General features: G+C 36.8%; 1 protein-coding gene across 3 annotated transcripts in view; it reads left to right on the forward strand.

Annotated features, from left to right (window-relative positions):
• RMND1 (required for meiotic nuclear division 1 homolog) overlaps positions 1–13,640 on the forward strand; it is a 38,095-nt gene that overhangs the window by 9,374 nt on the left and 15,081 nt on the right. For all 3 annotated transcript variants that reach the window (XR_001517225.2, XM_006915766.3, XM_025049473.1), the window contains exons 3-9: positions 2,770–2,878; positions 4,669–4,744; positions 7,555–7,594; positions 9,262–9,362; positions 11,302–11,408; positions 12,273–12,337; positions 13,038–13,114. Coding sequence is in view for 2 of the 3 variants with exons in the window: in XM_006915766.3 (XP_006915828.1) it covers positions 2,770–2,878; positions 4,669–4,744; positions 7,555–7,594; positions 9,262–9,362; positions 11,302–11,408; positions 12,273–12,337; positions 13,038–13,114 (575 nt within the window). In the remaining variant the exon portion in view is untranslated. The remainder of the gene's footprint in view (positions 1–2,769; positions 2,879–4,668; positions 4,745–7,554; positions 7,595–9,261; positions 9,363–11,301; positions 11,409–12,272; positions 12,338–13,037; positions 13,115–13,640) is intronic.

Consider the following 13,640-nt stretch of genomic DNA (forward strand, 5'->3'; position numbering starts at 1 on the left):
TTCCCTTTACCAAATGGATTTAAATACAGTCTTGAAATTTAGACACAAAATAAAACCAAAAAAAAAAAAGATATGCCCACCAAGTCAAACTGAAAAACTTTGTGAATCATTTATTAATAGAAGAAGCCATAACTTAAACAGAGACTCAGATCCAGGGTGTTTAAGGAGGATACAGAAAGTAGTGTGACAAGCCATGTAAGCTATGTGACATTGGCTAGAACTTCGAGCCAAACTAAATAGGACATGAGGAGAGAAGGAAATATGACATTCTTCAGAAAATCTGCAAAGAAGATCCTGGCATGGCTAAGTAAGACCAGATTGTGTTTTACGATTTATTTATAATCTGACTATTTGGAGCGCATAAATTTTCTCATGCAAATAGTGATTAAATGCTTTGCCTTGCCTCATTTTTGAGAGTGCAAAATAGTATAAATTTTTAGCACGGATGCACCTGGTTAGTTTCATAAATGGTGGCGGAGCAGGCGTGAGACAGTAGAGAGCAAGAGGGACTCTGGCCCCTTCAACCCTAGTCGAGTATTGGCAGATCTTCCCCTTGATCTCAAGGTGGTGGAAATCTGGGTTTTGTGTGGAATCGCAGTTTATTGTTGAATGTTAATTCAGATCTTAAAAGCACTGTGTGAGTCGATTCGAGTTGGCTAACTCTCTGGGCAGCCACTTTTACAGTTCTGATTCTAGAGATGGTCAGGTTCTGCCATTTCCACCGAACTAGCCTTGACTTTCTTATTTGCTATCTTCTTTATGCCTGCTGTTCTTCCCACTCCGGCCCAAATGAAGCAGGTCGGCTGTAGCAGTCACAGAAGGAATTCTGATGTCCAATCTAATATACTGTGATTTTGCTTAACAAGCTTCAGTAAATCTGTCTGCTCTCTCAGAGTAGGGTCTGCCTACTTTGGCCTTCCCTGATGCATCTTAACAGGATTCCTTTCTTCCATCCAACATAATCTCATACCCTGTCAGCTCTTTTTAACTCCATAGAGCCTTAAAAGAACAGACAGCGCTAGCAGTTCTAATTTTTAAGCACATAACTCATTCTTCTACTCCAGTAACTATACTTTGGCCATATGGCTCCATATGCTTATGCTCATACCTTCATGTGCCTGTGGGAGTCAGCGCATCACATAACTGGAAAAGGAGGCTGTTAACATTCATTCATCCTCACATTCAACAATTTCAGCTCTGTCTAGCTTTTAATTTTTTCCATTTGAATTAAAATCATTTTATTTCTGAGTAGATGTTTATTGCCTTTAGGTTTTTCCATTTGTGAGTATCCTGGGGTCCTCTTAATTCCTCTGCTCCTTTTCAAACCACACATTAGAGCTGTGTAACAGATCGAGGATCAGGCAAAGCAGGGTTAGGCCATTTCCTGAGAAAGGGCCAAGAGTTAGGTTACAAAGGGAGGAAGGAAGAAATTAATATACTACTTTTCTTGAATTTCACACTAAGAGTAGGGCGACAGAAAGGGGAAGAATTTAGGAGCTGAGATAAGTAAATCCCAGCTCACATATAAATGACTCATAAACCTCTTTTGACCAATGATAGGTCAAGGCACCATAATATGTATCAAAAGATAATAGTCACTTGTTCTGATCAGTAGTCATTAAAAACAGAAAATTATGAACATATGAAAATTCAGGTGTAAGTTACTTGATTAGCTTTTTAACTTCCCATAAATTTTGATGCCTTAAACATAGCTGTATGTGCAACAATAACTGTAATCTGCAAACACCAGCCATGGTTCTGAGCAGTTGCCATTGATCAACTTGTTTAAACTTTTCAACAATTCTATAAAATAGGCATGATTGTTATTCTGATCTTTAAAATTAATCAAATTCTGTGCCTGAACTCTTTAGCACCTGTGCCAATAGCTTTTGAACTTTATTGACCACAACCCAAAGTGAGAAATATAGTTTATATTATACACACATAGTGACTCTGTATACATACTTAGATATATTTAAGTTTCAGAAAACATAAAAATTTATCCTTACTTAAATAATGTACTCTAATGTTTTCTATTTCTATTTAGTGGGCTTTTTTTTTTTAAGCTGGTTCGGGCCAACTAAATTGATATCAGGACTTACTAATGGGTTCTGGCTTACAGCTTGACAAAAACACTGCACTGTGCCATATTCCTTTCCACATGTGTACTGTAGATAAACCACGTATGTTTATGTGTATACACAGACGAGACTCAGTGCAGGAACCGAAGCACTACCCGGACCTGGATGCACTCTCAGATTTACAAAACTTTTTGTTTAATATTAACCAGAGTATAAGTAATTCCTTTGTAGATTTACAGTGATCTCTGCCTGTACCAGGCCAGTGACAAGTTATTAAGTGATCTCAAACAAAAATGTCTCTCTGAAAAGGAATCGTGTGAACTCAAAGTTGGAGAGACTTTTTAAATAGCATTTCATCCAGGTGCCCACATGATGCCTTGATTCCCTATATATTTTGCTCGGTCTGTGCTTGAAACACTGCCAGTTGGGGAGCGGTTCCCCCTTTCAGGATAGCCATTCTGTCCTTCTGGCTAGCGGGAGCAAGTTCTTTCATAGATTGAGCCGAACTCTGTCTCCCCGTTGCTTCTTTCCCCTCATCCTTAACATCCCCTTTGCATGAGCCTTTGAGATGTTTGAAGAAAACTCTCGAGTGCTAGCTTTGCAAAATGGAGTCCTGCAAGGTGACAGCAGCCATTGCAGACACTTTAGCCTCTTGGTAACCCATGTCCTGCTGTTCCCGCTGAAACAGGAGCTGATGCACTGCACAGCATTTGCAACTGCAGATGAATATCTTCTTGGAAATCTTTCTCAAGATCTGGCCTGTCACGGATATGTTGAAGTAACAAGCTTACCTAGAGGTACATCTTGAACCCGGGGCCAAGTATGTTAAAATGTATTAGAAAATAATTTTCTTGTGATACTGCCTTAAATATGCATTTGCTTAAGTTTCATTTTCCATTTAAAAGATTGCATCATAGCAGTGGTGTTGAATCTCTTCATCTAGATGGCATACAAAGATAAGAAACTGAAATGTATTTACAGAGAACTTAGTTCTCAGATTCAAATCAGTAAGATCTGTTACGCTTTATAGCATCACTCGGACCTGGGATGATCAAAGGCCATGACACTTCATTTCTGTCAGGTTGAAAAGTATTACCAAAGGACCGGGAAACTGATAGAAATGTTGGGGAGAGCCTTTAAAAAAAATTTACCAGTACAATCCAATACTCTAAAATTAACAAAATTAATTAAATGATAAACTCAATATTAAAAAGAGGATTAAAATAAACTTAATTGAGGATATTAGAATAGTATCAGGAAGGATTCTTGAGAAAATAACTTGCTTTATATTTAAAAAATAAGTAACTTGGAATATTTTGATGGCAATTCATGAATTTACCTCAAAGTAGCCAAAATAACAAGTTAAAAACCTCCCTGCCTCAGAGAAAATTCTTAAGAGTCACTGACTCCATAAGAAATAGTAGACATGTCATTATGTTTTTTTCAGCCTTGATGATCTGAACAGACTATTTGTGCTATTTAATGGCAGAAACAAACATAATTGACTTAGAAAAACAGAGCTCTGTCTAGGGCCCCTAAGATGAAAAATGGCCCCGGGGTGTCCTTGGCTGTCCTTGGCTGTCCTTGGCTGTTGGGGAGGGTGGCTGTACACTGTATACCCAGGGGCTTCTTGGACCATTGTCACCGGTCCATTTGCTTTATTTTGCTCTTGGAAACATAGGTGAACTTTGCCCTTGTAGGATGTAGTACTTAGGGAAGTTAGTTCACTCAAAAAAGGTAGTTTAGGATTTGGTCTCTATCTGAACCCCTCCTCCCCCAGCCTGTGCCAGGAATTCCGAAACTGTGATTCTAATTTTAGATTAAGAAATTATATATAACTTCATGTATTAATATTAGTATGTTAATTTATATTAACATTATTTATAACAGATTATATACTTTTAAATATTACTACACTAATATGTAAAGCAACTTCTTATTGATGAGTATTTGTATATTAATATATATTTGATAATATTTAAAAGGTTAACATTTGTTACAGATGGTTATGGTGGTTCTCATAATTAACTTTAAAATCAGATGTTTTAAAACGATCAGTATCTTTGTTTCTGTATATTTTCTGTTACCCAAAGTTTATGTAATATAATTTAAAATTCAGCAGAATTAGTAGTTTGAGAATTATATTATTATGTAAAATTATATTGTGAATAAAATGGTATTTAAAAGATAAGAATATATTAATGGTTCTTCAAATTTTATTTTAAATTAATTTTGTAGAAAGAAGTTTACTTCTTGAGCCTTAGTTTTTTTTAAACTAACACTTTAATAATTATTAACTGAACTAGTACTTACTGATTCAAAATGGGTGTGAATGAAGTTTTAAATAGCAATAACAATAGTAACATAGGTTGTTGAATGTTTTGTGAAGATGCTTTTTGTATTGTCTTTTCATCGGCATATATTAAATACTTTCAGAAACCTTAGTAGAAAGATGGACAGTGTGTTATGGAGTGTTTAATGGTATATGAAGAAATGATCATAAATTGTTGATTAAAAGTTTATAGGTGACTCTTAACCTTCTGTCACCTTGTGACATAGCTTTTCAGTATTTCATTTTAAATCATAGATGCAGCAAACATTTTGGTGATGGGTGTGGAAAATTCTGCAAAAGAAGGTGATCCTGGAATAATCTTCTTCTTCAGGTAAGACAAGAGAGAAACCGCACTGGGAGGTGGGCTCATGGTCAGGTGATGTGGCCTTTAAGGTGTGAGTGTACCTCCTCTCAGGAGTAAATGTGTTCAAAATTTATTTGTGATTTAAATTCATCTTTTGATTCTTAATTTATCTAGGAGGGTTTTTCAGTTTTAGGACTCTTCTAGTAAATCTTCTTATAAAATAAAGAATTTTTAAAACCAGTCTCTATTTGTAAACCGGGATTGGCATATACTAAGTATGTGTAGAGTATCCTGTTCCCCACTCACCTTCGTGCCCCTTCTCACGTTCATGCTGCCCGCCCTGCTGTCTTTTCTTCCTTTTCTTTCTCCTCCTCTGGAGCTCTTGAGCTGAAATTTTAGCCAGTTTACCTGTCCAGAGACTTCAGACTAGGGACCCTCACTTATACACACTGTTTCTTTCTTTAAAGGTTCTTTTAATATCAGTTATTCCAGAGTAGCTGAGGGGAAGGGTCATGATAATAGAAACAACTTAGAATAATTTCATGTTATCCTCACAACACTTGAGAAAGATGTTATTACCATTTTGTCAGCTGAGGAAACTGAGAGTCTGAGGGATTAAGTGAATTACCCACAATCATGGGACTAATAAGTGGCAGAACAGAAACAAATGAATATCCGTAAGAATCTAGACTTCGATAAAGTTTTCGCGGTCTTCATCCTTGTGGTCGATGATAACTGCAAGCCCTGTCATTGTTCCTGTCGACTGCTCACCTTTCTTTTGATGTTACTTTGGAAATAAGAGTTCAACATTTAGTCCAAGTAGAGTAGCATCTCCTTTGCCTCAGGTGAGGGATGTGGATTTCTGAGGTCCCCCTAGATCAGTGCCATCCATCAGAAATACCACGCAAGCCACAAGTGCAAGCCTCGTGTGTTTTCTAACAGCCACATTTTTTAAAGTTAAAAAAAAAAAAAAAAGGAATTCACTTTTGAACAATAACAATATCATATTGCCTGAAATTAAACTTAAGAGTGTGTTTTATTTAACCCAGCATATCTAAAACAGTATCATTTCAACATGTAATCAGTCAAAAATTACTGAGATTTTACATTCTTATTTTCATGCTAAGTCTCTGAAAGTGGGTGTGTGTTTTACATGTACAGCCTCTCAGTTTGCACCAGGCGTATTTCAAGTGCCTGGTAGCCGCACGTGGCTTCTGAGTGCCACACTGCACAGCCCAGCTCTGGATGGAGGGTGCCCAGTTCCCCAGACCACTCGCCTGCCAGGATGTGATTCTCTGAACTGATACTCTGACTGTGGCTTTAAACACCACTCAAGTCCATATCCTGAGACCCTGTGCTGGTCTATTGCAATAATTCACTACCTGGTCTCCCTGCCCATTGTCTGTTTGTCTGTTACTGGCAGGATAATTTTTCAGTAGGTATTTCTGCTCATTACACTCTCCTGCTTAAAATTTTATGGAATTTGAGCAAACCCCTTATCACAGCACAGTTCCCTGAGGGGTTGGCTCCTCCTTGCCTCTAACCTCATTGCCCACCACAGCCATTCAGACCACCGGCTGTTTATTCCGAGACGTTTTCCTGTCCCTCGTGCCTTCTCCCTGAGCCCAGGCGTGCTCTGTTGGTGCTTTAGGAGCTGTGTCCCTCCGAAGTACAGCCAGGTGTATTCCGCATAATTCTGTTACAGTGCTGATCACACTCTGTAGTAATTGGTGGCCTGGGTATTAGTCTTTTCTAGATCTGGAGCTCCTTGAAGATAGGAACTAGATCACACTCATCTTTGTATCTCTGATGCTAAGCACAGACCCACACATATCCTAAGCACATCGCTTAAAAAATGTCTGAAGACTGATGTGGGCTCAGCGTATTTCTACCTTTCTTTCATTGCCACCTTTCCCTCCTCCAGTAACCCAGAGTCATACTCCTGTTTTCATTTACCACCTAAAAGAGCTCCACAGGTCAAATTTCAGAAATCAGAACAAGTTCATTTGTAGTTTTTAGGCCTTAAACTCTACCAAAGCTGGGCTGGATTCAGAGGGCCCTGTGGTTTCATTGGAGCTGTGCTAGAGCCTATAAGTGTGAGTGGCGCTATTCCACAGGTGCCTTTAGCCACCTGAGGCTTTGATTCGTCTCAGTCTCTTTATTTTACAGCTATTAAAAGCATGACTTTTAACCTTTTCCTATAGCAGAATCTGCCTAGTGAGAGCTAAGACAGATCTCAGAAATTTCCTTATTCTGATTTCTATACATCAGAATTGAACCAGTTTATTTATTACAAAATTCTTTTTTAATTTATTATTATTTATGCCTGCAGCACCTGGTCTTCCTAGGTGGTGTCCCATCCAAGTACTGAGCCATTGGGAAATAAGTTAACAGATAAACCAGGCCGACCCTGCTTAACTTCCGAGATCAGACATTGGGCTCGTTCAGGGTGGCATGGCCGTAGACCATGGGCCGTGGCTCCACTGGGGCACGAACCCAGGACCTTCTGCGTGTAAAGCAGATGTGCTAACCACTACACTATGGAACCATGTCCTGAAACAGTTTAGATACATGAAGTTATATAGTATTATAAGAAGTTATTTATTCTGCAAACCCTGAGAGAAATCATGAATTTTTGAGAGGTCAGGTTTTATCAAGAGTTCAAAAAGTAGCTCTTATTTTAGCAAATCCATGTAGGAACCATAATGTCAAATCAATAATAAATCAAATATTTTTAAATTACATTCTGGACACATTCTAGACATTACCTAAGTTTTATGTATGGCCCGAAAGAATGTTTTCTACCTGTAGTTGATTCTTTTATTCTTTTAAATCAGGGAAGGAGCAGCTGTGTTCTGGAATGTGAGAGACAAAACTGTAAGTATAAATAAAGTATGAAAGTATAAAAGCTCAGTTTTCTCCAAATAAATTGTTAATTAGCACTCAGTAGTCTGAGCCATTGGGAAATAAGTTAACAGATAATCCACAACTTACTTGCTTTGTATTATGTGATATTTATCCTAGCAGTTTTATCTTCCAAAATATATTCTGGCTTATAGTTTCCTACATTTTCCATTCTCTGGGCATACACTGATTTGTGGAAAATCAGGACAATCCTAGCTGCCCTGCAGAGAGAAGGAAGTATACTCCGTACGCGGTAATCTACAAACTGAATAATGTACACACAGTTCACGGGAAGCTGGCTACCCTGCCCTATTTTTAGATCAATTTTCTAGACTTTATCACAAGAAATCACTTTTCAGTATCCCAATCAGGATGTGTTTAATATAGCCTTTTTAGAAGCACTTTGATAATACACATCAAAGCTTTATATTTAACTCAGCATTTTTATATCTAGAATGTTATCCAAAGAAAATAATTAGTTATATATGATGATTGCTGTACAGATTCATCAGTGCATTATTTACAATAGCTAAAATGAGAAGTAATCAAAATAAATAATAGTAGGAAGTCTGTTAAATATATCCATAGGATAGAATACTACAGCTCTCAAAAATCATGTGGAAAAATATCTATTCCTAGAAAATTGCCTGTGTATATGATATGGTTAAATTAAAAGAGCAGGTTACAAAATATAACTAATATAATAATATCAAAGCTGGTTAAAAAAATAAACCATCTTTTACTAAGAGGAAACACACACAGGAGGAGGGGTTTCCTGAAACAAAAAAAAAAAGGAAATATAAATGACCAACAAATATAAGAAAAATGTAATACAAATTGGCTATTTTAAGTGGCAAATGTGTAAAAAGCTGATAATACCTTTTTTAAAAAATAATTTTTAAAGAATATTCTTATAAATGTTTGGATTTTAAAATTGGGAAAACTGGGACAGCAGTTTAGCAATATTTATCAAAATTATAAGTGTGCATGTCTTTTGATCTAGCAGTTCCTAAAGAAATATCCCCGCAAGGCCAGGAAGATAGACGCATTGCGACCTTGTGATGGTAGAGTATAGAAATCCTCCCCCATGGATGGACATTTAGGATGATAAATAAATTGCAGCTCCTGCATTAAGGAGAGTAGCCTTGAAAATGTTCACATGCACAGTATGATCCCGTTTCATATAATAAGCAAAATAAATGTACACGCGTACACATTTATTATGGGAAAAAAGCCTGGGAGGCTGTGCACCAGGTTTAATCGTTAGCTTTGGGGATTAGGAGTTCAGGGAAGCAGAGGGAGATTGTCACTTTTTATACCTCTGTGTTGTTTAAATTTTTTGAATACTTATACATTTTTTAAAAGATTTAAAGAATCCAAACCATAACTCTACCAGTGGTTTTCTTTGAGCTGTAGGATAATAATATTTTTTTCTTAAAGTTCACCTGTGTTTTCCAAATGTAAAGACAAATGAATATATCTTCTAATGAGTTTACTATCACGATGAGTTTGCTTTTTCCTTAAAAACTAAACAGAAAAACATGTCACCAAATGTAATGAAAATGTTACAAGCATTAACACTGTAACATACTTCTGTACTGAAGGAGTCAAGTATAATTTTAGTATAATATTTCTTTTAGATGAAGCAAGTGATGCAAGTTCTAGAAAAACATGAAATTCAGCCCTATGAGATTGCATTGGTACACTGGGAAAATGAAGAGCTTAACTACATAAAAACAGAGTAAGCAACATTTATCAAATTTTTGGAAAGGGCCCTTGGAATAGCAAAGTAAAGCAGTAGAGGGGATAAATGACTTATGAATTTGGAGACTAATTTTAAGAAAAAAAGTTATTGATACAAAAGTAAAGCCTAAACAATATGATAAATATTAGTGGATAGACATTATTTTTTAACCTTCTCAGGCTACCCATAAATTAAAACAAGTAGATAGTATAACCCCAAAATGGTAAGTTTCCTGGGCAGCCTAAATCAAGTAAAATAGTATGCCTTCATCAGAATGAACCTATCAAATTGTTCTAGTAAAGTTTTCTCTTGAGTAAATCCACTTCTTCCCTATCAATTTGGGGTACAGTAAGGGGGTGATCTAAGAGAACCGCCTGTAGAAATGGGTTCCTGACAGACTATTCTCAGGTAAGATATATGGGTGGACAACCTGCTAGCTGATTCCTGACTCAGCAATGGGATTAAAAATGAAGAGAGATGTCAGGGCAGAAAGAGAAGGTAGCAAGAACAGATCGAAAGATCTTTTTCCTTATGGAGTTACTTGTCTAGTGGAACAGGAAAAAGTGTTTGAATTAAGAAGGGAAGTGATGAAAGTGGAGCTTGGGGACATTTGGAAGAGACACAAGCCATAGAAAGACCAGATGGGATAAGAGATAAGTAATAATAGCCAACAGAGAGTCCCTACTCACTCTGTGCCAGGCTCCGTTCCAAGTGCTTCTCGTACATCATTTCACTGAATCCTGGCAGAAACTCTCCAACTGTAGTTAACTGGCTTTCAGAGGAGATAGAGATATTGTGTTGCCCAGGGCACCTGAGTAGTCAGTGAGGTCCTAGGCCCACCATAGTGGGTGCAGTGGACAGTGGGGGTGTGAACCTGAGAGATGCAGCAAATGAGGAGCTAATAGAATCTTCTTAATTATTGAGCACTTGGCCTTGTGGTTACAGTTCCTGTGAATTCCCCTTTTGTGTTCTACCTCCACATCACACTGTTACTAGGTGCTCCCCGCACCCACGGACATAGACACACCCGCCGCGTACTCCCTGCCTGTCAGTCTGAGGTGTACAGTCCTTACTCTCTGGACCCAGACTCAGTGATTTGGTTTATCTTCAGACAGACTTTCTTAGCAACCACCAACGTGGTGGTTTTGTGAGTCCTGCCTAAGATTCCAGGTGTGTGCTGCTGTACTCAATTCTATGCGTGAGCCAAGCTTATTTATAAAGCATCTTGTCGACGCTGCTCTCTTTTTTCTGACTTTTCTTTTTTCCCTCCACCTGAGGTGGTCCGGGCAGACCCTGCCTCTCCACCCTCCCGTTAGGCCTCCTTGTCCTCCAGCTGTGTCCATATCTTCTTGTTTCATGTCTTTTGGGAAGATTTACCCTGTATTTTTCCTGTTTCCTTGTGATGTTTATACTCCCAAATTCCTTCCTTTTCCCCATCTTCCCAGTCTCTTCCAGAGTTTTCTAGATGTATACCATAGTTTTTCACAGCTTCTCATCTCCCTTCCCACCCCCACCATGTCCCTGTGATTTTAGATTACACTGTGTATATAATTTATGTTAAATATTTTTTCACTTAGCAATTTCTGGTGATTTTTTTCCCTTTCCATTAAATATCTTTCCAAAACATACTTTTTATTTTTTGTTGTGTGGAATTACTATACTTATATAGAACCATTCTCCTATTGAACATTTAGTCTCTTTCCTAATTTTTTACTATTAAGCATTTGACCATAAAGTTTTTTGTACATAAATCTTTGCATATTTTATTTCTTTAGGATAGATTTCTAAAAGTGGAATTACTTGTATCAAAAGGTTTAAAACATTTGTAATACTCTTGATACAAATTTCCAAAATGACCTAGAGAGATTATGACTTCTTTCCAAAGAAAAAAGTGCTTTTCATGATTTAGAAGATCCCTTTTTTTCCCTTTTTACAGGGGGCCGTCAAAACTTCACAGAGGGGAAATCAGGTTAAATTCAGAGCTAGATTTAGATGACGCCATTCTAGAGAAATTTGCTTTCTCAAATGCTCTTTGCCTTTCAGGTAAGTTAATATTACTTATCAGATAAAGTATTACATAGTTTTCATTTCATCAAGGTAAATTTAAGTATTTGGTAAAGATTTTGGCATGTGTTCACAGAATATTCAGCAGAGTTTTAACATTCCTTTTCCTTTTTCTCCAAGAGAAAAAAAATATAGAGTATAAAATATAGTATCTGCTGAAGCTACTCATTCCTTATTGTGTTGACAAAGGTTACCCTCTTCAAAAATATTTTTATATCATTATTACCTTTATTTTTCTTTCCTTCTCTTTATGTGGTGATTCTTAAGTTGTCTCTAACCCAAAGAAAGCTCAGCCTATGTCATTGGCACAGGCCTCAGTGTAGAAAAATACACTCTGGTTTTTCACAGAAATGAGAGTCACAGTGGCTCTAAGTTTTTCTAAAAGGTCTGTGCACCTGAATAAAACTGTAGATGTTCTCTAAGAATTTTTTTGCTGTCAGTCTACACGGCTCCTGCTGCCGTGGCCTTTCCCTCCCACACTCTGGGAGGCTCAAGGACTTCTGCGCTGTACTCCGTCCCGAGGAGTGTGAGGGAAAGCAGAGTGAGCCAGCCTTCGTTCCAGGGTGTTCTTACACTCTCTGGGTTTCTGAGACACAATATTAGAAAACCAGGAACTCCAAGTATAGTGTCAGCCTGCCAGCAGGGCTGGGAAATCTACTTCATTTCTTCTATCTTTATCCACTTTAGTGCTGTCCTTTGTAATGAACTTTATTTTCAGGTTTTTAGTACATTTGCTGCTGAAGGTATTGTTGGAATGGCAGTGAGGGTACTGTGCACTAATGTGTTTTATATAAACATGAATATGATGATAAAGAAATGTTCCATTGTGATTTTTTTCCCCAGTGAAACTGGCTATTTGGGAAGCATCATTGGATAAATTTGTTGAATCGATTCAGTCAATTCCAGAGGTAATTATACCAGTTTTGCTTGTTTTCAAGGATTGATTTCTATTTGGGAAACAAACAGATTTCCCACTATGTTTAGGAGTACAATAAAGTAATAAACACTAAGAAATCTACTGAATTTAAACAAAAAAAGGAATCCCTCATTACATATAAATCAGAAACTTATTTTTTACTTTTTAAAACTTAAAATTCAAATTACTCTTCTCCGATGATGCAATATTTTTAATGTAACTGAATTAAAGACAAAAAGTAAAGTGTTTCTTCTCTAAGGAAGGAAATTATACTTTTCTTGATTAAAGTATTTTGCTAAATTATGAAAAAATTGTGGCATGAAAAAAATGAGGTTATATCAAAATTTCCAAAATGCATTAAAAATCATGATTACTATAATTTTTTAACTGGGAAAGAATAATCTAATTATCTCAGAGAAAGAAGACCTGAATTTTTAATAAGAGATTAGGAACGTACATCATAGAAAATGCTGGTGATAAGGAAAATGGAAATAGAATATAAAATTTCTACCTAATAAGATTGTGTTTATTTATTTTTAATTTATTATCTAAGAGTAAGATGACTAGGAGATATCTTCCAAGAAGTATCATTTCCATTGGATTAAAATTGTGCTGCTTCAGAACATGCTTTATGGTCCTGTTACTTATTGGATATGTGTGTATCTATCTGTATTATTTCTCCTCCAAAATAGGCTTTAAAAGCTGGGAAGAAAGTGAAACTGTCTCATGAAGAAGTGATGCAGAAAATGGGTGAACTCTTTGCCCTAAGGTAAAATTTCCCTCTGTAAATAAAATATTTCACATATTTAACCATCTCAAGAAAACATTCTTATAGTTCTGTAGTAAGGAGCCAACATTTGTACCTTTATGGGACTTCCCGCTGTTTTTATTTTATTCTGTACAAGCATGGAGAACTCGTACCCACTAGAAACAGTTGGGCTGTATTAGGACTATACTGGAAGAAATTCTGCATGTGCAAAAGAAATAATTAATTTACATTAAACCTTCTGCGATATTCTTTGAAGGTAGATACATTCTTGAATTTGGATAATGGGAATTCTCGGTAAAAATATATCACTGCATCATAATGCCAACTAGACCTAATTGTTACAGGAAGGTTATGTACCGCATTTCATTGACTGAGACACCATGAGATGCCACAGGAGAGAAGAAATGCTGCCCATTAAACTATGATACAGTTCTTTTTGATCAGAACTGAAATAGCTCTTTTAACCTTATTTGGATGCAGACCCTATCACATTCCCTCTTGGGCATACATAAAAAGGGAAGCATAA

This window comes from Pteropus alecto, unplaced genomic scaffold (assembly GCF_000325575.1).
Source record: "Pteropus alecto unplaced genomic scaffold, ASM32557v1 scaffold176, whole genome shotgun sequence".
Classification (NCBI taxonomy): Eukaryota; Metazoa; Chordata; class Mammalia; order Chiroptera; family Pteropodidae; genus Pteropus; species Pteropus alecto.